Source organism: Cannabis sativa, chromosome 2 (genome assembly GCF_029168945.1).
Source record: "Cannabis sativa cultivar Pink pepper isolate KNU-18-1 chromosome 2, ASM2916894v1, whole genome shotgun sequence".
Taxonomy (NCBI): Eukaryota; Viridiplantae; Streptophyta; class Magnoliopsida; order Rosales; family Cannabaceae; genus Cannabis; species Cannabis sativa.
Genome location: NC_083602.1, coordinates 61,422,111 through 61,449,359, shown reverse-complemented (window position 1 = coordinate 61,449,359; position 27,249 = coordinate 61,422,111). Strand labels below are relative to the sequence as shown.

The 27,249-nt window shown below is 33.7% G+C and overlaps 2 protein-coding genes across 2 annotated transcripts; one reads left to right on the top strand and one right to left on the bottom strand.

The window, feature by feature from the left end:
- Positions 1 to 3,494: 3,494 nt before the first annotated feature.
- On the top strand, positions 3,495 to 6,293 carry LOC133034425 (uncharacterized). The gene is made up of 4 exons (XM_061109510.1): positions 3,495 to 3,686; positions 3,881 to 4,846; positions 5,088 to 6,143; positions 6,228 to 6,293. The coding sequence occupies exons 1-4, from the start codon at positions 3,495 to 3,497 to the stop codon at positions 6,291 to 6,293; spliced, it is 2,280 nt and encodes a 759-aa protein (XP_060965493.1).
- Positions 6,294 to 7,890: 1,597 nt separating this feature from the next.
- Positions 7,891 to 21,812, bottom strand: LOC133034424 (uncharacterized). The gene is made up of 6 exons (XM_061109509.1): positions 21,480 to 21,812; positions 20,886 to 21,293; positions 20,046 to 20,774; positions 19,351 to 19,874; positions 19,028 to 19,253; positions 7,891 to 8,388 (listed from the first exon to the last, which is right to left on the bottom strand). The coding sequence occupies exons 1-6, from the start codon at positions 21,810 to 21,812 to the stop codon at positions 7,891 to 7,893; spliced, it is 2,718 nt and encodes a 905-aa protein (XP_060965492.1).
- Between the last annotated feature and the right edge of the window lie 5,437 nt (positions 21,813 to 27,249).

Below are 27,249 nucleotides of genomic sequence, written 5' to 3'. Positions count from 1 at the left end.
GGACTGGACCGATATGGCAACTAAGTTAAGATATTACAAACTTACCGTTATATATATCTTTCCAAGTCAATATCAGTAGTTGATCTTAAGATTAAAAGAATCTAAATCCTGATATGCTTAGGCTCAACTCAGGAGTGCTATTCATGTTCTTTGATTCATTAGTTAAGCCTACTTTTAGGCCAGGGTGATACATATATTTTGAGAACATGATAGTATGATTGAGTGGGAGTGCTAAACATAAATATGGAATCTATAGCTTCTATTGGTGTATAGAAGTCAAGTGATGATTCCCTTCGAGCTTAGCAAATAGAAGTAAATGGATGAGCTCTTGTTTAACTGACTATTTATTAGATCACTAAACACCATTTACAGGTAGCTAAGTGTTTTAAGGAGCAAAATACATTGAGGGGTCAGAACGGTAAAGAAATCCCATCTCGATGTCGATCATCTATATAGAGGATCTTTAAATCACAATAAGATTATAACAGTGGTTAAATGAGATAGCACATTGATATCGTGGAACATATAATATGCTCTATATAAGTCTGAGAGTGCAATTCTAAGTTCTAAGAGTGGATTCAACGAAGAATTAATAAGTAGGAATTTACTTGGTAAATTTGGTTCACTTATTGGAAGCTCAGTATATAGATCCATGGTCCCCATTCTAGTTGAGAACATTCTGCTTGTAAGACTCATTAATTGATTCGTGATTGATCAATTATAATTCTAAAGTTAGACTATGTCTAATTTTATGAATTTTCACTAAGCAGGGGTGAAATTGTAAAGAAAAGAGTTTCTAGGTTTATTTATTTATTAATGGACTTTATGTGTCTAATTAATAATTAAATTAAATGACAATATTATTTAACAATCTATTTTAGTTATTAAATAATTAGTTTTGGCATTTAAAAGGTTAGAATTAGAAAATTGGCGTTTTTGAGAAAACAGAAATAAAATTTGATAAAACTGCAAAATCAAGTGGGGCCCACTACAACACCATGGCCGGCCACTTATTGAGAGTTTTTCAAATTAATATTTTCATTATTTTAATGCCAAATAATTCCTAACCTAAACCTAGTAGTTGCCTATAAATAGAAAGTGATGGCTCAGTCAAATCACATGCTTTCATAGCCTTTCTGACAGAAATTGCTCTCTTCAGAAAAACTAAGTCTTCCCCACTTTCTATACCTGGCCGAAATTCCTCTTCTCTTTTCCTCTTCATCAATTTCAAACCCTAGTGAAAGAGTAAGTGCCCACACATAACAAGCAGTAACTCAATCATAGATTGGAAGACTGTGAAGGATCAAACTTGAAGAAGAAGGACATTCAGGCTCAGATCTTGATTATAATCTGTTACAGAAAGGATACAAGGGTTAGAGATCTGAGTGGAAGGAGACATTAATTCCGCTGCATCAATGTAAGGTTTTCTTAACTTTATATGTGTTTAATTTATCGTTTTAGAAAGTTCATATTTAGGGTGTTTAAACAACATACTTGTGAGTGGATCTAAGATCCTAGTAAAATAAATTCCAACAGCTACATCTCAAGATAAAGCGATCTTTAATTGTTTACCACAATTTGACACTTAAGATTAGCTATTTTTGTGCCTTCTAATCAACCTGAACAACATATACGTATCCCTTCAACCTCTTTTTTCATTACTAATGGAGTAGCCTTTACTATTTGACAAGAAATAGAACGAAATGATATTTTGTTTCTCAATTGAAAATAGATGTCTTCAGCAATCAGTGAAGCACTTTGATCATAAACAGATTTGATCTTGACCAAGTATATATTTTTGTATTGATTTTATTATTTTATTGTTTTGATCGTTTCTAGTTTTGATTACTCTGTTCATTCTTATTTTATCTCTAATTATTATTTACGATTATTAATTTTATCATTGTTAATTAATTATTGATTAAATTTTTAGTTAATTTAATTCTTCACATCAGCACATCAATTGTAATTTTTTTACATTTATAATTTAATGTATAATAGGTTGGATGCTTATTTAGAATGGTATTTTAATACAATTTTGAATTTTCAATTATAAATTCTGTCAACTTACGTTTCCTCATCTAGGACTAAAAAAAATTAGTAATCACTTATTTTAAATTTCTTCATGTCTCCACTACTTAAATTTTGCTACCCATTTAAAATGCCAAATTTTCATTAAAACTCTACATTATTGATTTCAACATCATTATTATTATTATCATTATTATTATTAAAAAGAATATGATCAACTATATCATTTACTAGAAATATAAAAATTATAATATTTGACAAAAAAAAATAATATAATATATTTACATCAACTTTTAGTATTACATTCATAACAAAAAAAAAAAAAAAATAACCCTAAAAGGGCGTGCGTGTTCTCTCTTGCTCTCTTCCCTGGCGAAGAAGCGAAGAGCGATCCGAAAGCCAGTTACCAGAGAATTGAGTGTAGAATCTGGAGCAAGGAGAGAGGAGGAGGCTCGACATGAAGAGGTTTGATATTCTCAGGATACTGAAGTGGTTACAGATGTAATTGTGGAAGAAGCGAGACTAAAATGGAAATAGCAGAGTCTGACCTAGGTAATGAGAAGGAGAATGTCAAAGAGCAGACCTGGGCTGACATTGTGGAAAATGAAGATCACCAGACTCTTTCTCAGAGTCATTGGAGAAAGTTTTTTACAATTAAGCTACAGGATCAAGAAGTACGATTGAAATTTGAGGAGCCTTTGATCAAGGAAGGCATTAAAATTGCCCAAATTGATGCAGAGGAGGTGAAAACGCAGGTAGCTAATTGGAGTTCTGCTGTCATTTGTATGGTGTTGGGAGCAAATCCTCTGTTTGCTGTTTTTGAAGGCTTTATACAAAGGATGTGGGGAAAACTAGAGATTGCTCAGATCGTGCGTATGAATGGAGGGTTCACCATAGTCAAGTTCACTGATGACGCCACTAGAGATCATGTGCTGGAACGCAGAGTAATTCCATTCGATCGAAAATCGGTAATTACTAGACCTTGGACTACTGATTTAGATGCTGTGAAACTTGTTAAATCTGTGACATTATGGATTCGTTTACATGATTTGGGGCTGCAATATTGGGGGAAAAATTGTTTGAGTGCTTTAGTTAGTACTATTGGGAACCCGATTATGGTAGACAAAGTTACGAAGGAAAGGTGCATGGTCAAATTTGCTCATGTTTTGGTGGAAATGGATATAACGGATACACCTCCGAGAGTTATCCATTACATCAATGAGAAAGGGAGATCAGTGGAGCAGGGGGTTGATTATGAATGGTTGCTAGTGAAGTGTAAGAGCTGTGGGGGTTTTGGGCATATCATGGCTGAGTGTAGGAAGGGTGAGGCTAAACAATGGGTTAAAAAAGAAGTGAAAAGAGGTGATTCGGGACAGGAGAAGACATGGGATATTGTTGATCAGACAAAGACAAAGGGGGTTGAAGTTATGGGAGCTGATTAAAAGGATAAGGAAGAGGTTAGAATGGGGAATGAATTTAGGATAGAAGGTGGTGATACCTTAGGGAATTATGGGGTTAAGAGTACTTCTGAGGCAGCAGGTAATTCTAAACAGGGGGTTAAGCCGACTGGTTTAATTGCTACAACCAGGGCGGACGATTTAGTAAGGAATTGGGAAACCCCTAAGAGAGCTCATTTGCTTAAGTGTAAGTGGACAGTTAGGGAGCAGGGGACTTATCATAAAGAAAAGAATACTTTTGAGATGTTGCAAAACAAGGAGAGTGGGACACAGGGGGACTGTGCTTTTTTTCCATCATCATGAATTGTTGTAATATTTTGTGTTGGAATGTTAGAGGCCTTAATAAAGAGAAAAAGTAAGAGGCTGTGATTAACATTTGTCACATAAAGAAGATTGGAGTTGGAGCTTTGGTGGAAACTAAATTGAAAGGAAAGAAGGTGAAGGATTTGATGTCAAAAAATTTTATTGGTTGGGATAGCTATACTAGCCCAAATATTGAGGGTAGATTATTGTTAATTTGGAAGCAAACTTTTTCTAGGGTGATTGTTATAGAAGAGAATATCCAATATGTCCATTGCTATGTGAAACTTGCTAGTCATATTGAGGCTTTTTGTGTGACTTTTGTATATGGGATGAATGGCATTGAAGACCGGAAGATGTTATGGAAGGGCCTAGCTAATCTTAGGTTCCCAGTTAAGCCTTGGATTCTCCTAGGTGACTTTAACTCCCTAATTAATTATGGAGACAGAGGAGGGGGTACACCGGTCTCAAGGGCTGAGGTTGAGGATTTTAACAATTGGCTAAGTTTGGGTTTGGTGGACTCTTTGAAGAGGCAGGGATCCTATTTCACTTGGTCTAACAATCAAGGAAGTCAGGACAGAATCTATTCTAAAATAGACCATGCTTTTAAAAACGAGGATTGGTTGGACTTATTTCCGAATTCGACTGCTTCCTTTAGCTGGGAAGAGGTTTCAAAACATTGTGCAATAGTCATATCGTCAGCTGTTATGGTGGCGATAGGGGTGAAGTCGTTCAAATTTTTTAATTACTGGTCTGAGCATAGAGACTTTAAAAACCTGGTTTTGGAAAGTTGGCATAAACCGGTTTGTTCTACTGGTTTATTGGGGATCTGGTTCAAATTGTCTTGGCTGAAGCATGTATTGAAGGCTTTTAATCATACAAGGATGGGCAATGTGGAGATGGGCTATCAGAGAGCTAAAGAAAGGTTCCTTGAAGCTAGATTGCAAGCTCAAAATAACCCTAGAGTTGAGATGTTTCTTCTTGAAGAAAAAACAGCTGCAGAGAGTTATCTTCACCATGAAAGAATGCTGAAAAGTTTCCTTGTCCAAAGAAGTAAGGTAACATGGCTAAATCAAGGAGATGGTAACACATCTTATTTCTATGCTTGTATCAAGAAAAGAAGGGAGGAAATAGGATAGCTAGCTATGTTAATAATCAAGGAACAATAGTTGATAATTACCCCGATGTGGTGAAGCATTATATTGACCATTTCAAGAGCTACATGGGTAGTTGCAGCTCGGTTAATAGACGTCTTAACAGTGATTGTTTGGAGAATGGAAACTGGTTGAATTAAACCAGCAACTGAGGCTAATTCACCCTTTCACTAATAAGGAGATTAATGAAGCTTTGTTTAGTATCCCTAGGTCGAAGAGTCCAGGTCCTGATGGCTATAACTCTGAATTCTTCAAGGTTATGTGGACTGATATTGGAGCTGAAGTGTGTTGTGCGATTAAAGAGTTTTTTAGTATGGGTAAGATCCTTGCCCAATTTAATGAAACTGTCATTTCCCTTATTCCTAAGGTGGAGAATCCCATGAGAGCAATAGATTATAGACCAATAGCTTCCTGCTCTACTTTGTACAAGTGCATCACAAAGCTTATGAGCAAAAGACTCTCTGAAGTTCTCCTGTGGTTGGTTCACCAAAACCAGGGGGCTTTTATAAAGAAGAGATCAATTGCTCATAATATTTTGATTTTCCAAGACCTGATAAAGAATTATGGAAGAAAGATTGTCTCTCCCAGGTGTACTATCAAAATTGACCTTAGCAAAGCTTGCGACACTGTGGATTGGGGCTTTGTTGAGGACTTACTTGTTAGTTTAAACTTTCCCTCCAAGTTTGTTAATTGGATTATGATGTGCTTGAGAGGTACTTCTTATACGATCATGTTGAATGGAAGGTTTCATGGTAACTTTCAGGGGAAAAAAGGGCTTTGGCAAGGGGACCCGATGTCTCCCCTCTTGTTTGTGCTTATAATGGAGTATCTCTCAAGAAGTCTTATGAAGGAAACAACCAAGCATTCTTTTAGGTTTCATCCTATGTGCAAAAGTTTTCAATTGGTTAGCCTTTGCTTTACAGATGATCTTATCCTTTTTAGTAAAGGCTCTCCTATGGCTGTCCATCACCTAAAGATTGCATTGGAAAGCTTCTCTGAGGTAACATGTTTATTTTCTAACAAAGATAAATCTTTAGTTTACTTTGGGGGTGTTTACACATTTGATAAAGAGGTGATTTTGGAAGACTTGCAATTTGGAGAGGGTTTTTTCCCGCTCAGATATCTTGGAGTTCCTCTAAGACCAACAAAGTGGAGACGTGAAGACTGTGATGCAATCATTAAGAAGATAAAAATGAGGCTGGTCACTTGAGCTATGAGGCATTTGTCTTATGCAGGTCGTATTCAGCTTATTCATTTGGTGTTACTTGGTCTTTGTAACTATTAGATGAACATTTTTATTCTTCCTCAAAGTTTCATTAAAGAGATTGAGAGGCTTTGTAGAGATTTTTAAAGGGGAGTTAAGGGAGAGAAAAGCAAAATCTATTTGGCTTCTTGGGATAAGGTTTGTTTACCTAAACCTTTTGGAGGTCTTGGTTTCAAAAGTGGTCCTACTTGGAATCAGTCTATCCTTGGTAAGTTCATTTGGGCAATCATGGATAAGCATGATATTCTTTGGGTTAAATGGGTCAATAACATCTATACGAAAGCTACTGATTTTTGGGAGTACGAATTGAAGGAGGATGTTAGTTGGTATTGGAGAAAAATCTGTCATTTGAGGAAGAAATTCAGCAAGCTTAATGTGGCTATTGCAGTAAAAAAAAAGGGAAGTTCATTGTTGCTCGTCTGTACATGGGGACACTTTAGTTGAACATGGAAAGCTTTTATAAATCTGTCTGGTGCAATATTACTCTGCCCAAGCATCGATTTATCTTATGGCAGGTGGTTCATGGTTATTTGCTCACTAGAGACAACTTCTCTAAGTTTCATATTGTTCTTGATTCAAGCTATTGTCCGGTGTGTAGCGTTGAAGAAGAGAGTCACGACCATGGTTCTTCAATTACAGCGTCTCAAGGGCTGTGCTGTAGCAGATTTTTAACTGGTGTGGAGTTGTAGCCTAGCCTTCGGACTACAACAGATGGAAGTGTTGGTTTGCTAACAAAAAACCTGGTGTGATAATCTCTCTGTTTGCTACAACTGCATATATGCTATGGAAAAACAGGAATTTTTGTGTGCATAATAATTATTGTTATCTTATTTTAAAAATTGTAAATAATATTAAAGAAATAATAAAGTATATGTTGTATAGTTTAAGGAATAGGAGGTTTATTCAAGCTAAAAAAGATTTGCGCCTAATTGAGTAGTTGTAGCTGGTGGTTTTTGGGGTCGGTTGGTTGTGACCTTGGTGTTTTTTTATTTTGTCTTTGATTAATGAAATTTTTTCTTCAGTAAAAAAATAAAAATAAATAAGCATTGTACCTTAATGCATAATTATAAATCTTGACACAAAATTTAATGGTTAACTAATTTTTATGAAAATATATATGAAAAGAATTATCATTAATTTAATTTTATTATATACAATAATAATTATAAAAACTATATATAAATAATCATAATTTTGTATTATAATTAACTATAATAATATAATAAAATAGCGATCATGAGAATTTTCATATTATTTACTGCTCTTTAGTGGTGTTATCTAGTGACGAACCCAGAATTTTTATTTTGTGGGGGCTTATTTATTATAAAAAAATATTTATACCTATATTATAATCACAATTACTATATTTATTTAATTTTGTGAGAGCTTTTCAACTATTTTGATTCATAATTATTAAATTAAAAAATAATTACATTTAATTTTTTAAAAGACAATATTTTTATTAATGGGGGTTATAGCCGCCACATATTAATGAGTGGATCCGTCCCTAGTGTTATCATAAGAATATCCATATTTCTTCTTTATAAATTAATTACTTGAACGTTCTATAGAAGACAATTTACTCATTAATTAATAAATGTTTATTTTTGGTTTGTCCTGAAAATATATATATATATATTTTTGAAGATAAAGTCTTGTAAACAAAAGAAACCAGGATACAAGACTAAAAGGAAGGCAGAGAGCCATTCCAAAGGAACTTACTATCAATCCCAATACCCCATTTTGCAACCCTATGAGCAATAGTATTAAACTCCCTATTGACATGAGCCAGCCGTAGAGATGGGCGAAGTGATAATAAGTTCTTAATACAAACAATTAAATCATCAATAGAACTACAACCCTGAGTGCAAGAGTAAAATCTATCAACAATAGATTTGCAATCTGTTTTCAAAACATCCACAGGCAGGAAAATAGAATAGGCCCACTGCAAAGCATGCACCACTGCTTTTGCCTCAGCTACCATCGGTGAAACACAGCCTGAAAAAGGTTTAGCCAACCCTGCTACCACCTGGCCGGAATGATTAAGAACAACAGCCCCAATGCTATACTTCTGTCTATTCAGATCAACGACTGCATCAGTAAAGATGTGGAAAGCTCCTTCAGATGGAAGCTGCTGCAAAGTTGTCTGATCCAAATTTGAAGCACAAGGAAGCACCTGAACCTGCTGTGAATCTAAATACTTGAAGAAAAAGGTGTTGGGTTTTATGCCCTAAATAAAACTCTTTACAATCTGATTAGTTATCAATATAAGAAATTTGAAGTGATTGATGTTTGCATGAATTCTACATGCTAATGGTTTAATATGTTTATTACATTTACACACAGAATCAGTTAAATCCAGATCATATGTTTATTCACAATTACAGTATCGTCAACACAGTGGAATGTGATTGTGATCATATGAATCAAAAGACTTGGTCCCTGTTTCATCAGTGTTATTGGATTTACACTAATGTGATAATCAGCGATGATGTGTACTTACACTTGGAGTAAGTGTTATGTTCTTTCCAGGACATTAGTAAAGTATACTAGTTTCGAATGTATGGAGTATACATTGGACTGGACCGATATTGCAACTAAGTTAAGATATTACAAACTTACCGTTATATATATCTTTCCAAGTCAATATCAGTAGTTGATCTTAAGATTAAAAGAATCTAAATCCTGATATGCTTAGGCTCAACTCAGGAGTACTATTCATGTTCTTTGATTTATTAGTTAAGCCTACTTTTGGGTCAGGGTGATACGTATATTTTGGGAACATGATAGTATGATTGAGTGGGAGTGCTGAACATAAATATGGAATCTATAGCTTCTACTGGTGTATAGAAGTCAAGTGATGATTCCCTTCGAGCTTAGCAAATAGAAGTAAATGGATGAGCTCTTATTTAACTGACTAATTATTAGATCACTAAACACCATTTACAGGTAGCTAAGTGTTTTAAGGGACAAAATACATTGAGGGGTGAGAACGGTAAAGAAATCCCATCTTGATGTAGATCATGTATATAGAGGATCTTTAAATCACAATAAGATTATAACAATGGTTAAATGAGATAGCATATTGATATCGTGGAACATATAATATGCTCTATATAAGTCTGAGAGTGCAATTCTAAGTTCTAAGAGTGGATTCAACGAAGAATTAATAAGTAGGAATTTACTTGGTAAATTTGGTTCACTTATTGGAAGCTCAGCATATAGATCCATGGTCCCCATTCTAGTTGAGAACATTCTGCTTGTAAGACTCATTAATTGATTCGTGATTGATCAATTATAATTCTAAAGTTAGACTATGTCTAATTTGTGAATTTTCACTAAGCATGGGTGAAATTGTAAAGAAAAGAGATTCTAGGTTTATTTATTTATTAATGGACTTTATATGTCTAGTTAATAATTAAATTAAATGACAATATTATTTAATAATTTATTTTAGTTATTAAATAATTAGTTTTGGCATTTAAATGGTTAGAATTGGAAAATTGGCGTTTTTGAGAAAATAAAAATAAAATTTGTTAAAACTGCAAAATCATGTGGGGCCCATAAACTACACCATGGCTGGCCACTATTTGTGGAGTTTCAAATTGATTTTTTTTCATTATTTTAATGCCAAATAATTCTTAACCTAAACCTAGTAGTTGCCTATAAATAGAAAGTGATGGCTCAGTCAAATTACATGCTTTCATTAGTTATCTGACAAAAATTTCTCTCTTCAGAAAAACTGAGCCTTCCCTACTTTCTATACCTGGCCGAAACCCCTTTTCTCTTTTCCTCTTCATAAATTTCGACCCTAGTGAAAGAGTAAGTGCCCACACACAGGAAGCAGTAACTCAATCATAGATTGGAAGACTGTGAAGGATCAAACTCAAAGAAGAAGGACATTCAGACTCAGATCTTGATTATACTCTGCTACAGAAAAGATACAAGGGTTAGAGATCTGAGTGGAAGGAGACATTAATTCCGCTGCATCAATGTAAGGTTTTCTTAACTTTATATGTGTTTAATTTATCGTTTTAGAAAGTTCATATTTAGGGTGTTTAAACAACATACTTTTGAGTAGATCTAAGATCCTGGTAAAATAATTTCCAACAACTGGCCTCAGAGCCATGGTAATTGATTTGCTTGCAAGAAATTTGGACTTTAAAACGATTATTTGTTATTTGGACGGTTTCATGTTGTATTGAGTGTTATATGATGATTGATTGATGTTTGTGAATTTTCGTAAAAAATAATTGAAATTTTGTTTCTGGAATTATTTTTATTGGATAGTATGGAGAAAATTAAGCAAGTTACTTTTTTACAGAACTCAATTTCGATTTAATTTGAATTAGTTATGATTTTTTGAAGATTCAAAAAAAGATAAGGTGACTGTGCACCTTCACGCGCGCGCGGAACCGAGTTTACCTCGGTCACACGCGCGTTCAGACATGATTTTTTCTGAACAGCACGCACGGATCCTTTTCTGATCCCCCCATATGCGCGCGCAAATGCTGCAATCACCCCTGTCTGCTGAGGTTTCTCGGCCAGTCCCTTAAGGTTGCGCGCAGAGACGGTATGCAACGCATACCGTCCGTACAGCTCCCAAATTTTTCGTTTTTCTTCGTTTTTTCATGCTTTTTCATGGATTGAAGTTCTGATTTTTTGTGTAGTTTTGTATTTATATATTTACTATTCCTAATTCAACTCTAATTATCATAATTAATTAATTTAATATTTTTTAAATTTAATTCATGATATTAGTGTAATTTGAATTTGAAGTTAGTAAATATCTATCTTTTTGCTTAATTATCTATCTTATTTTTAAATTTGATTATATCTTATCTTATTTTTAAATTTAAGGTCAGATATAAAATTTTTTAAATTAATTTTTTTTTTAAATATTTTGACCTTATTTAAATTTAAAATAAGATAACTATAATTATGTAATTTTAAATAGATGTAAGATATTTTGCTAACTTTTAAATTTTGTTATTTTATTTATATAAATTACATTTAAAATCTGAAAAAGATATTTAATTTATCTTTTTTAATTTTTATTTAATTTTTATTTATAAAATAACATGTAATTTTTAAAAGTAGTTAGCAAATTTTGAAATGATATTTACATTAGTTGAAACCTAATTTTTCAAAATTGTAGGTTTAATTTTAAATATTTTTTTTTTATAATTTCAAAATTTAAAATTAATTTATTTATTTTATTTTTTTTCGAAAAAATAAATTAATGTTTTTTTATTTATTTGATTTATTTCGAAAAAATTAAATATTTATTTTATTTATTTATTTAATTATTTTTTATTTTCGAAATTTAATTATTTAAAATTAAATAAATCCTACTTCCAACTATCCAGCTAACCTTGTTGCAGGAGTATGTGGTTTTAGCTTGTGTGTAAATTTTCAAAACCTACTTGATTGCAAATAGCCATGGTTATTTTTTTGCCAGATCTATTAATTTGATGGCTCCCTTGGTCAAGTTAATAATTTGTAACAGGTAAATTTTACAATCTTCTTTCATCTGTGTATGACCTAGCAACATGATAGGATCCATCCATGTGTGTACCTGTGTGAGCCTATATGTTTATTTTATTATATAGATGCATATACGTTGTTGCTAAATAAAATGTCACACCATGATAGATTTTATTTAGGTCCATTTAGTTATTGGACCTATTCAGTTAATAACAGTTATTCATTTTAAGGTTAAATTCCTCTCTTTTGGGCCTTGTGTGAGAGTTGGGAGCCATAGAAGTGGGTACGACATACTGAACCCAGCACCCCCTCACATGAACTACCCCAATTGTGAAGGCCCATTTGCCTGATTTGAATAACTGTACTAGGTTAATTATATTAGTTTGACCTAATAAAATTGAATTAGCAACATAATTAACTTTTAAAATATGTGAAAATTTATTTTCATTTTAATATTTTAAAGTTAATTTTAAGAAAAACACTTTTAGTTTTTAGATATTATTTCTAGACAAACTATTTGTATTTTTCTTGTATTTAATTAAATAAAGAATTTTAACTAACTAGATTCTTTCTGTAGCTTATTTAATTAAATATTCCTATTTAAGTTATAAATTAGTTGTATCAACTGATTTTTCTTATCTAACTTAAATTTGAATATTTTATTTAAATTTTAAATTAAGTTGAGGAATCCTAGGCATTAGTTATTAAAGATTCTTAAGATATTTTTTAAGTTAATATCTTTTCGAATATTAACTTAAAAATAGAATAGTTTAGATATTTTTTTTAGGTTAATATCTTTTCGAATATTAACTTAAAATATATCTTCAAATTAAGTGGTTATAATTTAATTTTTGATATTTAATTAAATCTAAATTTGAAATTATTTAAGTTCTAGATTTTTTCTATACAACTTAAATTATATATTTTTCAAATTTTTAGTTGAAAAGATACTTAGTCAAATAAGATATTTTCTAGATAGTTATTCTAGACTGCTTATTATTTCTAATATTTAAATAGGAAAATATTATACATTGTGAAATTAATTATATAAATAATTAATTTTGGTACAATTTTATTTAAGTATATTTTTTCCTAGTATTAAACTAGAAATTAATAATTAAGCCTTCTCTACACTTAATTATTTATTTCTTGAATTTAATACATTTAATTGACTTGAAAAATTTAAATATCTAAGTTGATTCTCATCATGATACTCAAATATTTATTTATTTTTCATAACACTTAATTAAATAGAAAATTATTTTTAGGTTGAAATTTAATTTTTTTTTTCAACCTAAATTTAAATAATTTTCAAAATATATATTTTTCTTTATTTTATTAATCAATTTCGAAAATTGCATTTTATTTATGCAATATTTTTGATTTTTTTTTTGAAAAATAGATTGAGTTGTAAATTAATTATTTATTTTAATTCAATCTTGGACCAACTTAAATCAATGATTTTTTCATTTAATTGATTAATTTAAAATAAATGAATTTAATTATTATTAGAAATTAGATTAACTAGTCAAAAGAAAATCTAGATAGGTGATATTTTTGCTTGAAGTATTTCTTTTCTAATTTTATTATTTTCGAAATTTGTATAATTTTCGAATACAATAAATATATTCTCAAGGAAATTTTTAAGTTGCTAATTAATTTAAATTAATTTCCTTAATATTTATATTTAAGATTACTACTAAGATGGAAATAATTAATTTTATTTCAAATCACCATCTAAGTATAATTTTATAAATATTATATTAAATTCTTATTTTTAAATTTTTAATTCTAAATTTCGAATTTAATGAATATATTTATTAGAATAATAAAGAAAATTCATTTTAAAGAATGAGCTTTATTATTATTAAGATATTCGATCTCCATTGTTGGTTTTACATCGCGTTTGTTTTAGTGAGTAATCCTCCCTAATGGAGGAACATTCATTAGCAATTTCACACCGTTTAATCTCGAAAGATAAGTAGTTTGTAAGTGTTTTATATGGTATAGATCACCCTAATGGTGGCAACCATATTTGACTTGCAAATTGCGAAACAATGGTAGTAGCTCATAAGATAGAATAGCCTTGACTCTCGCCTAAACGGGACAACGCTGGATTCCAATCTTGATCGAATAAAAGGTTGCTAGAATGTTTAACATTTTAGATGAGCTGACAACTCTATTCAATAGATGGTAGCTTTGACTCTCGCCTAAACGGGACACTGATATCAGTTTATTGAAAAACCTTGGAAATTATTTAGGATTGAATTTTTTAAGTATTTTCTCATGTCATTCCTACTTGCTATGTGTTTATAATTTCTAAATTGATTTTGTGTTAAACCATTATTGATTTCTATTTGTTGATTTCTATTATTTTGTAGTATCTTGTATTGTCATAATGAATCCCATGTTATCACTGTTGACTGAAAATAAGCTGAATGGATCTAACTTTCCTAAATGGAATGAGAACATTAATATTGCTCTCATAGGAGACAGTGCCTTGTTTGTTTTAACTCAGCCGTCACCTGAAGTGCCTTGGGACAATGCATCCAAAGTTGTGAAAGAAAAGTATGAGTTTTGGCAGAAAGCAAATGACAAAGCTCTATACTTTATGCTTTCCAGCATGGTTGACACCCTCAAAACTCGATTTTCTAAAACCGAGAAGGCTGCTGAAGTTATGACGAAGTTAAATGAGCTATTCGGTAAGGCATCACTTCAGTCACGCTTTGACGCGACTAAGAAGTATATTAATGCACGGATGGAAACTCATCAAAACGTGCGTGACCATGTTCTCCTCATGGCAAGTTATTTCCAAGAAGCCCAGGATCATGGTGCTGAAATGGACAGTGCTACTCAAGTAAGTCTAATCTTGAATAGCCTAACTCCAGCATTTCTACCATACACTTCAAATTATGTCATGAATAAGAAGGAAATTAACTTTCATGAATTAGTCAATGACCTTCAAACTTATGAAAATTTGATTGGAGGACCCAAGAAGAAAGGGAGTAAACCTCATAATCCTGGGAATGGTAATGGGACGAACAAACCTGAAGCAAATGTTGCCTCTGCTTCGAAACCCAAATCGAAGAAGAAGTGGAAGAACACCAAGAAGCGAACAAAAGCCATGAAGCATAAAAAGGCTGCTCCTTCTGGTGATGCTGCATTTAAAGGAAAGTGTTTCTACTGCAATGAGAAAGGTCATTGGAAACCCCAATGTCCTAAACTTCTTGCAAAGAAACAAGGTATTTCTATTTATAAACTTTAAGAGTTTTAGTGAATTATTATCCAATTGGATTTATGATTCTGGACTAACTTTGTTTATTTGTTTTCTTCTTCTTATAGGCCAAGCTACTTGAACTCAGATGAGTTGGATCGAAAAGCTGGATCAGGGGTGAATTCGTCCAGATGAAGATGAAGCTATTCAATTTATTTTTGAATTAATTGTTTTAGTTTAAAGACAATTTGGATTTCAAATTTTAGTTAGGGATATTTATCCCTGTTTTTCTCATATTGTTGCAATATTTTTTATTATTAATAAAGTTTCCTTTAATTTTCAAAATTCAACAATTGCAATTTATGAGATTGAGCTTCATTTAATTTATCTTCATCAATGATTACCACATTATATTTATATGTTTGTATGTGTAAGTATTTTTATTATTGATACAAATTCTATAATATTTTTAACTCTTCATAGAGTTATATTAAATAAACACTAGAAATTAATTCTATGTTTATTAATAATTATTCATTCTAATACAATTATTAAGAATTTGTTTAATAAAAGGATCTTTTGATCTGATAGGGGTGGAGAAAAGTTAAGAAAACTATGCAGTTCAACGATCTTTTATATCTAATGAACTCTGGATAGTATTCAACTCCACATAAACTCTATCACACTTAGAGAATAATGATCTTGATCATAATCTCTATATACTTAGGGGTAGAGGTTATCCATAGTACCCTATATGTATATTCTTAGGGGTGGAGTCTATTCCACAATTCCCTATGTAACACATATTTTCTTTAAACATGGATGTAATATAATGAGTTAGCTATTATCAATATAAATTCTTGATCTTGATTGTATGTTCTATTTCGATTTTACTGTTGTAAGTAAACGTTTGATACCTGTGAAAGTTCTTTGTTAAAGTTTCACACTACCTTAATTGAGTGGAAGAATTTTAAAATTCTATACCCATCTTCATCAGGTTGATACTTGTGATAGGTACTTAAGAACATTACTGAAAAGCAAATCTAACCATACACATGGATAAGTATAACTTATCAGAATTATGAGAATAAGATAAAGAACTCTAGTTCAGTCCATTCGAATGACTTGAACTAAGAATTCTTAATCCTCATAAAATTTTATGGTATCTTAATTTTGATTACTTTATCTCTGGCATGTATTTTTCACTTCAAATACTAGTCTGCTATGTTGATGACATAGGCTTAACTTAAAGTTTCAGACTAATACAAAACTCACAACTAGGTAACTCTCCAAACAATCAGAGGTTAAAAGTATTATTTAACCAAACATCTGCTATTGAGTGGGAGCTATCTGAGATGTAATCAAATAGGGAACATTAGAAGATATTCAAGAAAGATTTATGAAAGTGATCTATATGTTAGATATTAAGGAACTGTGTATCAGTTATCCTTGTATCTCACCAACTCATTTCGAGTTCTATGAGATGGTGCTTACTTTGGGGGTGGAGGGATTATTCTACAATAATTCAAGCTCTACCAGAGAAGAGTTATAACTTTGTAAATTTCGAAAATACCAGAAAGTTATATTGCTGAAGAAAATTCTACACTGTATTATCTCAATTCCATTTTTTAAAATATGAGAGATATGTCTTCTGTTAATTCACATGTACTTTTAAAACAGTAAAGATTTCAGTATCCCTTGATGAGTAAAGCATATAGTAAAGGATGTTTCATAAATGAATTTATGAACTAGTTTCCAGAAGTTTGGGTGGATTCAAATATACTACACTTGATTTGAAGATCAAGACATCAGATTGACCTATTTGCACAGTTTGTTTTATGTTAGTGCAAGTGGGAGTTTGTTGGGTTTTATGCCCTAAATAAAACTCTTTAAAATCTGATTAGTTATCAATATAAGAAATTTGAAGTGATTGATGTTTGCATGAATTCTACATGCTAATGGTTTAATATGTTTATTACATTTACACACAAAATCAGTTAAATCCAGATCATATGTTTATTCACAATTACAGTATCGTCAACACAGTGGAATGTGATTGTGATCATATGAATCAAAAGACTTGGTCCCTGTTTCATCAGTGTTATTGGATTTACACTAGTGTGATAATCAGCGATGATGTGTACTTACACTTGGAGTAAGTGTTATGTTCTTTCCACGACATTAGTAAAGTATACTAGTTTCGAATGTATTGAGTATACATTGGACTGGACCGATATTGCAACTAAGTTAAGATATTACAAACTTACCGTTATATATATCTTTCCAAGTCAATATCAGTAGTTGATCTTAAGATTAAAAGAATCTAAATCCTGATATGCTTAGGCTCAACTCAGGAGTGCTATTCATGTTCTTTGATTTATTAGTAAAGCCTACTTTTGGGTCAGGGTGATACGTATATTTTGGGAACATGATAGTATGATTGAGTGGGAGTGCTGAACATAAATATAGAATCTATAGCTTCTACTGGTGTATAGAAGTCAAGTGATGATTCCCTTCGAGCTTAGCAAATAGAAGTAAATGGATGAGCTCTTGTTTAACTGACTAATTATTAGATCACTAAACACCATTTACAGGTAGCTAAGTGTTTTAAGGGGCAAAATACATTGAGGGGTGAGAACGGTAAAGAAATCCCATCTCGTTGTAGATCATCTATATAGAGGATCTTTAAATCACAATAAGAATATAACAATGGTTAAATGAGATAGCATATTGATATCGTGAAACATATAATATGCTCTATATAAGTCTGAGAGTGCAATTCTAAGTTCTAAGAGTGGATTCAACGAAGAATTAATAAGTAGGAATTTACTTAATAAATTTGGTTCACTTATTGGAAGCTCAGCATATAGATCCATGGTCCCCATTCTAGTTGAGAACATTCTGCTTGTAAGACTCATTAATTGATTCGTGATTGATTACTTATAATTCTAAAGTTAGACTATGTCTAATTTTATGAATTTTCACTAAGCAGGGGTGAAATTGTAAAGAAAAGAGTTTCTAGGTTTATTTATTTATTAATGGACTTTATGTGTCTAATTAATAATTAAATTAAATGACAATATTATTTAATAATCTATTTTAGTTATTAAATAATTAGTTTTGGCATTTAAAAGGTTAGAATTGGAAAATTGGCGTTTTTGAGAAAATAAAAATAAAATTTGATAAAACTGCAAAATCAAGTGGGGCCCACTAAAACACCATGGCCGGCCACTTATTGAGGATTTTTCAAATTAATATTTTCATTATTTTAATGTCAAATAATTCCTAACCTAAACCTAGTAGTTGCCTATAAATAGAAAGTGATGGCTCAGTCAAATTACATGCTTTCATTAGTTATCTGACAGAAATTTCTCTCTTCAGAAAAACTGAGCCTTCCCTACTTTCTATACCTGCCCGAAACCCCATCTCTCTTTTCCTCTTCATAAATTTCGACCCTAGTGAAAGAGTAAGTGCCCACACACAGCAAGTAGTAACTCAATCATAGATTGGAAGACTGTGAAGGATCAAACTCAAAGAAGAAGGACATTCGGACTTAGATCTTGATTATACTCTGCTACAGAAAGGATACAAGGGTTAGAGATCTGAATGGAATGAGACATTAATTCCGCTGCATCAGTGTAAGGTTTTCTTAACTTTATATGTGTTTAATTTATTGTTTTAGAATGTTCATATTTAGGGTGTTTAAACAACATACTTGTTAGTAGATCTAAGATCCTGGTAAAATAATTTCCAACAAAAGGTAACACTCCAATCATAAACATCCAAAGGTTGATTAATCGACTTATGATGAAAAATGTTATTCCTTTGATTCCAAAGAGCCCATAAAAAACAACACAAAATACAAAGGTAATCTTTATCCAAATCCTGAGACATATTACAAAAGAAATCATACATATTTAGGTGTTTATACTTATAATAATAGGAAACAAACCTTGAAGACTTCCAAGCTTTCCTCGATCTGGAACAATCTAGTAAAGCATGCTTAACCGTCTCAGGATGAATTTTACATAAAAGGACATAAAGGAGAATCAATAACACATCTTTTATTAAGAGAGAAAGAAACAGGAAGAGCATTGGAAAGCATTCTCCATATAAATACTTTAACTTTTGGAGGAATCTTAGAGTTCCAAATTTTTGACCAAAACTTTTTTGAAGAAAAGAAAGAAGAGGAAGAGGCAATATCTTGAGAGGAAAAAGCAAGGTGATAAGCAGACTTAACTGTAAACTCCCCAGAACTATGGTGACCCCATATGATATCATCCTTGCCAAACTCACCCAAAACAAGAACACTGAGATTTTCATCAACCAAATGAGGTGAAAAACAACTGGTAAGTTTAGCAATATCCCAATCCCCAGAATCAGTTATGAAATAGGACAAAAAAGGGGAAGGAGGCAAACTATCAGAAGAAAAAAAATTTAAACCTATTACTAGGAAGCCAATGGTCCTCAATAGTTCGAATATCACTGCCATTACCAATCTTCCATAAGAGACCAGAATTTAACAACTCCCTACCCCATAAAATACTCCTCCAAGTGAAAGAAGGGTTGTGACCAGAGTTAGCCTGAAGAAAAGAACTACGAGGAAAATGTCTGGCCTGAAGAACTTGAGCAAGGAGAGAGGAAGGATTTTTAAAGATCCGCCAAGCTTGCTTACCAAGCATGGCTTGATTAAAATGAACAAGAGATCTAAATCCTAACCCCCCGATAAATTTTGATTTACATAAAGATTTCCAAGACTTCCAATGTATCTTATGAGAATTTCCAACTGAACACCACCAGAATCTGGCCATCACAGCTTTAATACCCTTGCACAATTTGACAGGAAAACGGAAACAAGCCATGGCATAGGCTGGAATAGCTTGAATGACTGCCTTCAGTAAAACCTCTTTACCAGCCCTAGAAAAACATTTAACAGACCACCCTCGAAGCACAGAAATAACCCTATCCTTCAAGAAAGCAAAAGAATGATACTTAGATCTAGATAAACATTGAGGAAGTCCTAAATATTTACAGATGAAAGGTCAATCCTCAAGATTAAAAGTATTAAAAAAAGTAGTACGAATATCAGACTGAGTATTAGGCGAGAACAGAATAGAAGACTTAGAAAAATTAATAACCTGACCCGAAGCCTTAGAATAAACATCAAAAGCATCTTGAAGAGCTAAACAGTAAACTCTATTAGCAGTACAAAAAATAAGACTGTCGTCAGCAAAAAATAGATGGGAAAGAGATGGAGCAGTTCGAGAAATAGCAATACCCTTAAGCAAACCAATATCTTGTTTAGCCCGCAAAAGAGCAGAAATTCCTTCAGCACAAAGAATAAAGAGATAAGGGGAAAGAGGATCCCCCTGCCTAAGACCCCTGGAAGGCTGAAGGGAACCACAAACAGAACCATTAATCAAAAAAGAAAGAGAAGTAGTAGCGATACATTTCATAATAAGAGAGACAAATCTAGGCGGAAAATTGAAATGGAACATGATACTCTCCAGATAATGCCAATCAACACGGTCAAAAGCTTTGGCCATGTCCAATTTAAGTGCAGCCCACCCGAGCTTCCCACTTTTCCTAGAATTAATAGCATGACCAATCTCTTGAGCAATAAGAATATTATCAAAAATGACTAGACCCGAGACAAAAGCTCTTTGATAAGGGGAAATAATTTTATCCAAAACAGCTTTTAAACGATTAGCTAGAACCTTGGAGATAACCTTATAAAAGGTAGAACAAAGACTAACAGGCCGAAAATCCTTAAGAGTATGAGCATGCTGCTTTTTAGGAATCAGAGAAATAAGAGTAGTATTCACAGCAAAAAAATCAATCCCCTCATTAAGACATGAAAGAACAGCCTTGGCAAAGTCAACCCCAAGAGTGGACCAATTTTTTTGATAAAACTAAGCATTTAGCCCATCCAAACCAGGGGCCTTGTCCCCAGAGAGATTAAACAGAGCTCTCCTAACTTCTTTAGTTGAAAAAGGTGCATCCAGAAAAGCAGAATCAGAGTCATCCAATGGAGGACCCAAACAATCAAGAATAAGATTGACAACATCAGCATCACTACCATGAGAACCAAACAAATCAGAAAAATAGGAAACTACCAGATTACCCATGGCATTATGATCAGAAACAATATTCTGATTATCATCTTTAAGAAACTTGATAGTGTTATTCTTTTTACGTTTAGAGGCAAAACGATGGAAAAACTTAGTATTTTTATCACCAGCTTTCAGCCAATGAGTTCTAGATCGCTGCCTCCAATAAATCTCTTCCTTATAAAGGAGAGCATCTAGCTGAGACTGAAGACATTGAAGTCGAAAACGGTTATCCTGATTAGAAAAAGGAATACCCTGAATTCGAGCAATTTCGTGCTAAAGGTCAGATATACGAGATTTGAGGGAAAGATTTATAGTTTTATTCCAAGTCTTAAGGGCAGAAATACACAGATCCTGCATGGACAAAAAACTTTGAAAAGAACTTCGAGGGCACTGGTTAGAAAGGCCACAATCCCAAGTGTTCTTAACTAAAGAAAAAAATTCAGGATTCTCCAGCCAAACATTCTCAAAAAGAAATCTTCTACTACGCCTAGAAAGAAAATTAAAGCTATCATCCTTAAGGATAAGCTTCAAAGCACGATGATCAGAGCCAAAAAAAGGGAGATGATGCAAAACATCATCAGGAAAGAGATCACTCCAAGAATCCGAGCTAATAGCCCAATCAAGATGCTCCCTAACAAAATTATTTCTCCAAGTAAATTTATTTCCCACAAAAGGCAAAGGTGAAAGGTGAAACTTAGGAAGGAAATTTGAAAAAGTATCCATATCCCTAATATCATAATATGTACTACCCTCTTTGTCATCATAGGATAAAAAACTATTAAAATCACCCATTATTAGCCAAGGAAAAGTTGGAGCATTATAAAAAAGTTTATCCAATAAAGCCCAAGTAAAATGTCTTTGAGAGGAAATAGGGGAACCATAAAAACAAGTAAAATGAAAACCTTCATTATCATTAAAACTAATAGGGGAACCCTAAACTAATGTCTTTGAGAGTCTACGAAATGCACGTGTACTCCCCAAACCACGTGCATTCCAACAAATAGGACTCATTTTTCTGGGCAGGTGTGCATAACATCACCTGCATGTTCCATGTCAGTTGAAGCAGATGAAAAATCGTCCTCCCTATTCCCAGCACGAGCTCACTTCAATTGTGACCTAAAAGAGCTGCCAACAACCACCTGTTGGGGAAGGAAGGATGGCCGTTTGACCCCAGAAGCCGAAGCCAACCCTTTCCCACGAACCAACGTGTAACGCCCGTATTTTATATTAATAAACTCGAAAATTAACTTTAATAATTTATATATTAATAATCATATGGATTGGGATCCCGAGAAACAAAATTCAAGTTAAAAGTACTTTACTATTACATATATATTTTTTTAAAGATTTGTGGATATGCATCTACAAAATACAGACTCAAAATAATAAAAGACCGAAACCCTCCGGGTTGCACTGCCGCGATATGTACAATCATTGCCGAGCTCTGCCTCACTGTTCCTCCAGCTTTGCTTTTCCTTTACCTACACCAGGTAGCAAACTGATGAGTAAACAGACTCAGTAAGATATGCAAGAAATATAAAGAAGTAATGCAATGTCGGCTTTATGATTAAGCCGCCCTGAGCTCAATAACCAAGCTCACCAAATGATTAAGAACGTTCTTAAGGGTAGTACGACTACTATACCAAATGCACTAAAGTACCAACTCTGTACTTGTGTTGGTAGAGCCCTAACTGTACTCCCAGAAATTACTCAGTGTTGTACCACGAACACGACGTACCCTGGGTACTCGTGTTGGTAACACCGTAACCACATTAACATGTAATACTATTCTAACACTCTAATAATCATTTTATATTAGTGCTAGTAGTATAACAATTAAAATAAGCATATACATTCATATATATACTCTTACGCTATCTTACCTCGTTCCGTGCTCAAGTGTGCCGGTCAGCCTGAGTGGAAACGCAGCTCGACGTTTTACAGGGCCCTAAACCATAATGTTCAAACTTCGGTGAGAGACACGCTAAATACTTTACGGGGATTTAAAATACAGACTAAGCTTAACCCTATCGATAAAAAGGATGCCAACACCCTAAATTACTTGAAAATGGGAAAAACTAGGGCTCGGGAAAAAGTCCCAACCGGCAAACCGGTTGCCAACCGGAAGTCCGGTTCCTGGCACCAACCGGTTGACCGGTTGCAACAGGGCCCCAGGAACCGAATTAGGTTCGAGCTGGGAACCCAAAAATTCCTCCCCTTTACTCAAATCAAATCCAAATCTTCTAAAAACTTCCAGAATACCTGCATACACTATTCTAAACCAAACCCAACCAACAGAACTCAACAAATCAAACAAAATCCCAATTCACCATTAGAGCTCCAACTTGAGCTCACAAACTTAAATTCAACTCAAACATTAAAATACTCACCTATCTTAGCTTACAATTAAGATAACAATCTCTATTTAACACCAGAAACTAACCTAAACAATTCCCAAAACAAACAGCCACCAATTTCCCCAAATTCACACCAAAACCTAACCTAAACTACAAAAACTTCAAGTAAGAGATAGAAAGAAGGATTACCTTGAACAAAGCTTCAATTACTACTAGAATCCCTTGATTCAACTCAAATTCTCAACCCCCTGCTTCTGCTCAAGAGAATCGAAAGAGAGAGAGAGAGAGAAAAAACTATTTTCCTTTTGTTTTTCAATTTTCCTTCTTTTCCTTCAAACTTAAGCAACCTCTCTTCTTTCTTTTTTTTTATTATTATTTGCTTAATAGTAATCCATTCCCAGCCAAGAATTAACCACTTAAGTCAAAAGAAAAGTCTTACTAAAAGACCTCCTTGCCCCTCTATTAATAAAAATAATTAAACAACTCAAGGGTAATTTAGTCATTTACCAAACCCCGAAAATACCAACACCGCTAAAACTTAACAATGATACCCCAAAAAATATCTTAAACCATATAATACAATTCTCTAAAGGCCCCAACGCCGCTTTCCACCGCTTCCGAACACAAACACAGAAATTGGGTAATTAGACATAAAATAGCATAACAACATATATGATACATTAAATATATTTCCAAAATATGCATTTCATAATTATTAATTAATCTCATACATAAACCTTAATTATTTAATAATACAAGGTATTTATCATATGCGGTCTTTAAAATTATCCCCCCGTTAAAAGGATTTCGTCCCCGAAATCTATCTGAACAACTCAGGATGCTGAACCCTCATATCAGTCTCTAACTCCCAAGTGGCTTCTTCCACTTTACTATTTCTCCAAAGTACTTTGACCAATGATATGGTTTTAGTTCGGAGAACCTTTTCCTTCCTATCTAGAATTTGCACTGGTTGTTCATCATATGATAGGTCAGGTTGCAATTCCAATGCTTCATAACTCAAAATGTGCATTGGATCAGATACATACTTCCTTAACATGGAAATATGAAATACATTATGCACAGCTGATAAAGATGGAGGTAAAGCCAACCGATAAGCAACTTGCCCAACCCTTTCCAGAATTTCAAAAGGTCCAATAAACCTAGGGCTCAACTTGCCTTTCTTTCCAAAGCGTCTGATTCCTTTCATTGGGGATATTCGTAGAAAGACATGATCACCAGGTTGGAATGTAACATCTCGTCGCTTGGGATCTGCATAACTTTTCTGCCTGCTTTGAGAAGCAAGCATTCGAGCTTTGATCTTTTCTATTGCTTCATTTGTCTTCTGGACTAGTTCAGGGCCTAAGTATTTCCGTTCTCCTGTTTCGTCCCAATGAATTGGGGAACGACACTTTCTGCCATAGAGCAGCTCATAGGGAGCCATTCCTATGGTACTTTGATAGCTATTATTATAGGAGAATTCGATTAGAGGCAAATACTTACTCCAGGACCCTCCAAAATCCATAACACAAGCCCGTAACAAATCTTCAAGTATTTGAATAGTTCGTTCAGATTGCCCATCTGTTTGAGGATGAAAGGCTGTACTGAATTTTAAATTTGTTCCCATAGCCTTTTGCAAGCTCATCCAAAACTTTGATGTAAATTTAGGGTCTCTATCTGACACGATTGACTTTGGTACTCCATGAAGACGAACAATTTCTTTCACATACAAATCAGCATACTGATCCACTGTATAGGTTACCTTAACAGGTAAGAAATGTGCTGACTTTGTAAAACGATCCACCACGACCCAAACTGAGTCGTACATTCCCGTGGTTCTAGGCAAGCCAACCACAAAGTCCATTGCAATATCTTCCCACTTCCATTCTGGAAGTGTTAATGGCTGAAGTAACCCCGCCGGTCGTTGATGCTAAGCTTTAATTTGCTGACAGGTTAAGCATTTAGTGACGTAGTCCACTACATCCCTCTTCATCCCATACCACCAGAAATAGGGCTTCAAGTCATGATACATTTTGGTGGTTCCTGGATGTAATGAGTAAGGGGTAGTATGAGCTTCTTCTAGAATTTCCTTTTTAAGTTCACTGATATCAGGGACACACACCCGAGCTTTAAACAACAGCATCCCATTGTCAGAAATTGAGAAGTCCTTAGCTTTGCCTGCTAAGACATCTTCTCGAGTTTTAACCAATTCAGAATCTTCTAACTGGGCCATTCTGATTCTTTCCAACAAATCTGACTGAAGTGTCAGATTAAATAATTTCTCAGTCACCAACTCAATGTTTGCCCTAGTCATTTCCGAGGCTAGCTGAGAGGAAATCATGACCATGTTGGATATCTGATCAGGTCCCTTTCTGCTTAAGGCATCAACCACAACATTTGCCTTTCCAGGATGATACAAAATTTCACAGTCATAGTCTTTTACCAATTCTAACCACCTTCTCTGTCTCATGTTCAAATCCTTCTGAGTGAAGAAATACTTGAGACTCTTGTGGTCAGTATAGATCTCACACCTTTCACCATACAAGTAATGTCGCCAAATTTTCAAGGCGAACACTACCGCTGCAAGTTCCAGGTCGTGAGTTGGATAACGCTGCTCATAATCTTTCAATTGTCGAGAAGCGTAGGCTATAACTTTATCTGCTTGCATTAACACACAGCCTAAACCCTGCCTTGATGCGTCACAATACACCACAAACTTTTCTTGATCAGATGGCAAGGCTAGAACAGGAGCTGTAATCAATCGTTGCTTCAGCTCTTGAAAACTCTTTTCACACTTATCTGACCATATAAATGGCTGATTTTTTCTAGTTAACTCGGATAACGGCATCGCAATTTTGGAAAATCCTTCCACAAAACGCCGATAATAACCCGCTAAACCGAGAAAACTTCGAATTTCGGTAACTGTTTTAGGTCTAGGCCAATTCTTTACCGCTTCAATCTTCCCTGGATCAACCATAATTCCATCTTTTCCAACAATATGCCCCAGAAAAGACAGTTGTGACAACCAAAACTCACACTTTTTGAACTTTGCATAAAGTTTATGATCTCTAAGTCGCTGCAGAACCATTCGAAGATGTTGCTCATGCTCTGCTTCTGACCGAGAGTACACAAGAATATCATCGATAAATACAATTACAAAATTATCGAGGAAATCCTTGAATACCCTATTCATGAGATCCATAAAAGCTGCCAGTGCATTTGTTAATCCAAAAGACATAACCAGGAATTCATAATGACCATACCTGGTTCAGAAAGCTGTCTTCGAAATATCCTCTTCTCGAATTCTCAATTGATGATATCCAGACCTCAAGTCAATCTTAGAGAATACTGTCTTGCCCTGAAGTTGGTCAAACAAATCGTCAATTCTGGGCAGAGGATATTTATTCTTAATGGTTAACTTATTCAGCTCCCGATAATCAATACACATCCGAAGAGTTCCATCTTTCTTCTTTACAAATAGCACAGGGGCTCCCCAAGGAGACACACTAGGCCGAGTGAACCCTAGATCCAACATCCCTTGGAGTTGAATCTTCAGTTCTTTTAATTCAGCAGGTGCCATTTGGTAGGGTGCCTTTGAAACAGGTTCTGCTCCAGGAATTTAATCAATGATAAAATCTATTTCCCGCTGAGGTGGTAATCCAGGTAATTCCTCTGGAAACACATCTAAAAATTCCTTAACCACTTTAACTTCTTCAGGTCCAAGTAACACAGGTTTACTGGAATCTACCACCACTGCTAGAAATCCAACACATCCATTTCGTAACAAATCCCTAGCCTTCAACGCTGAGATTTTTGGAACACGAGAACCTTGGACCGAACCAACAAAAACAAAAGGTTCCTCATTCTCCGGTTCA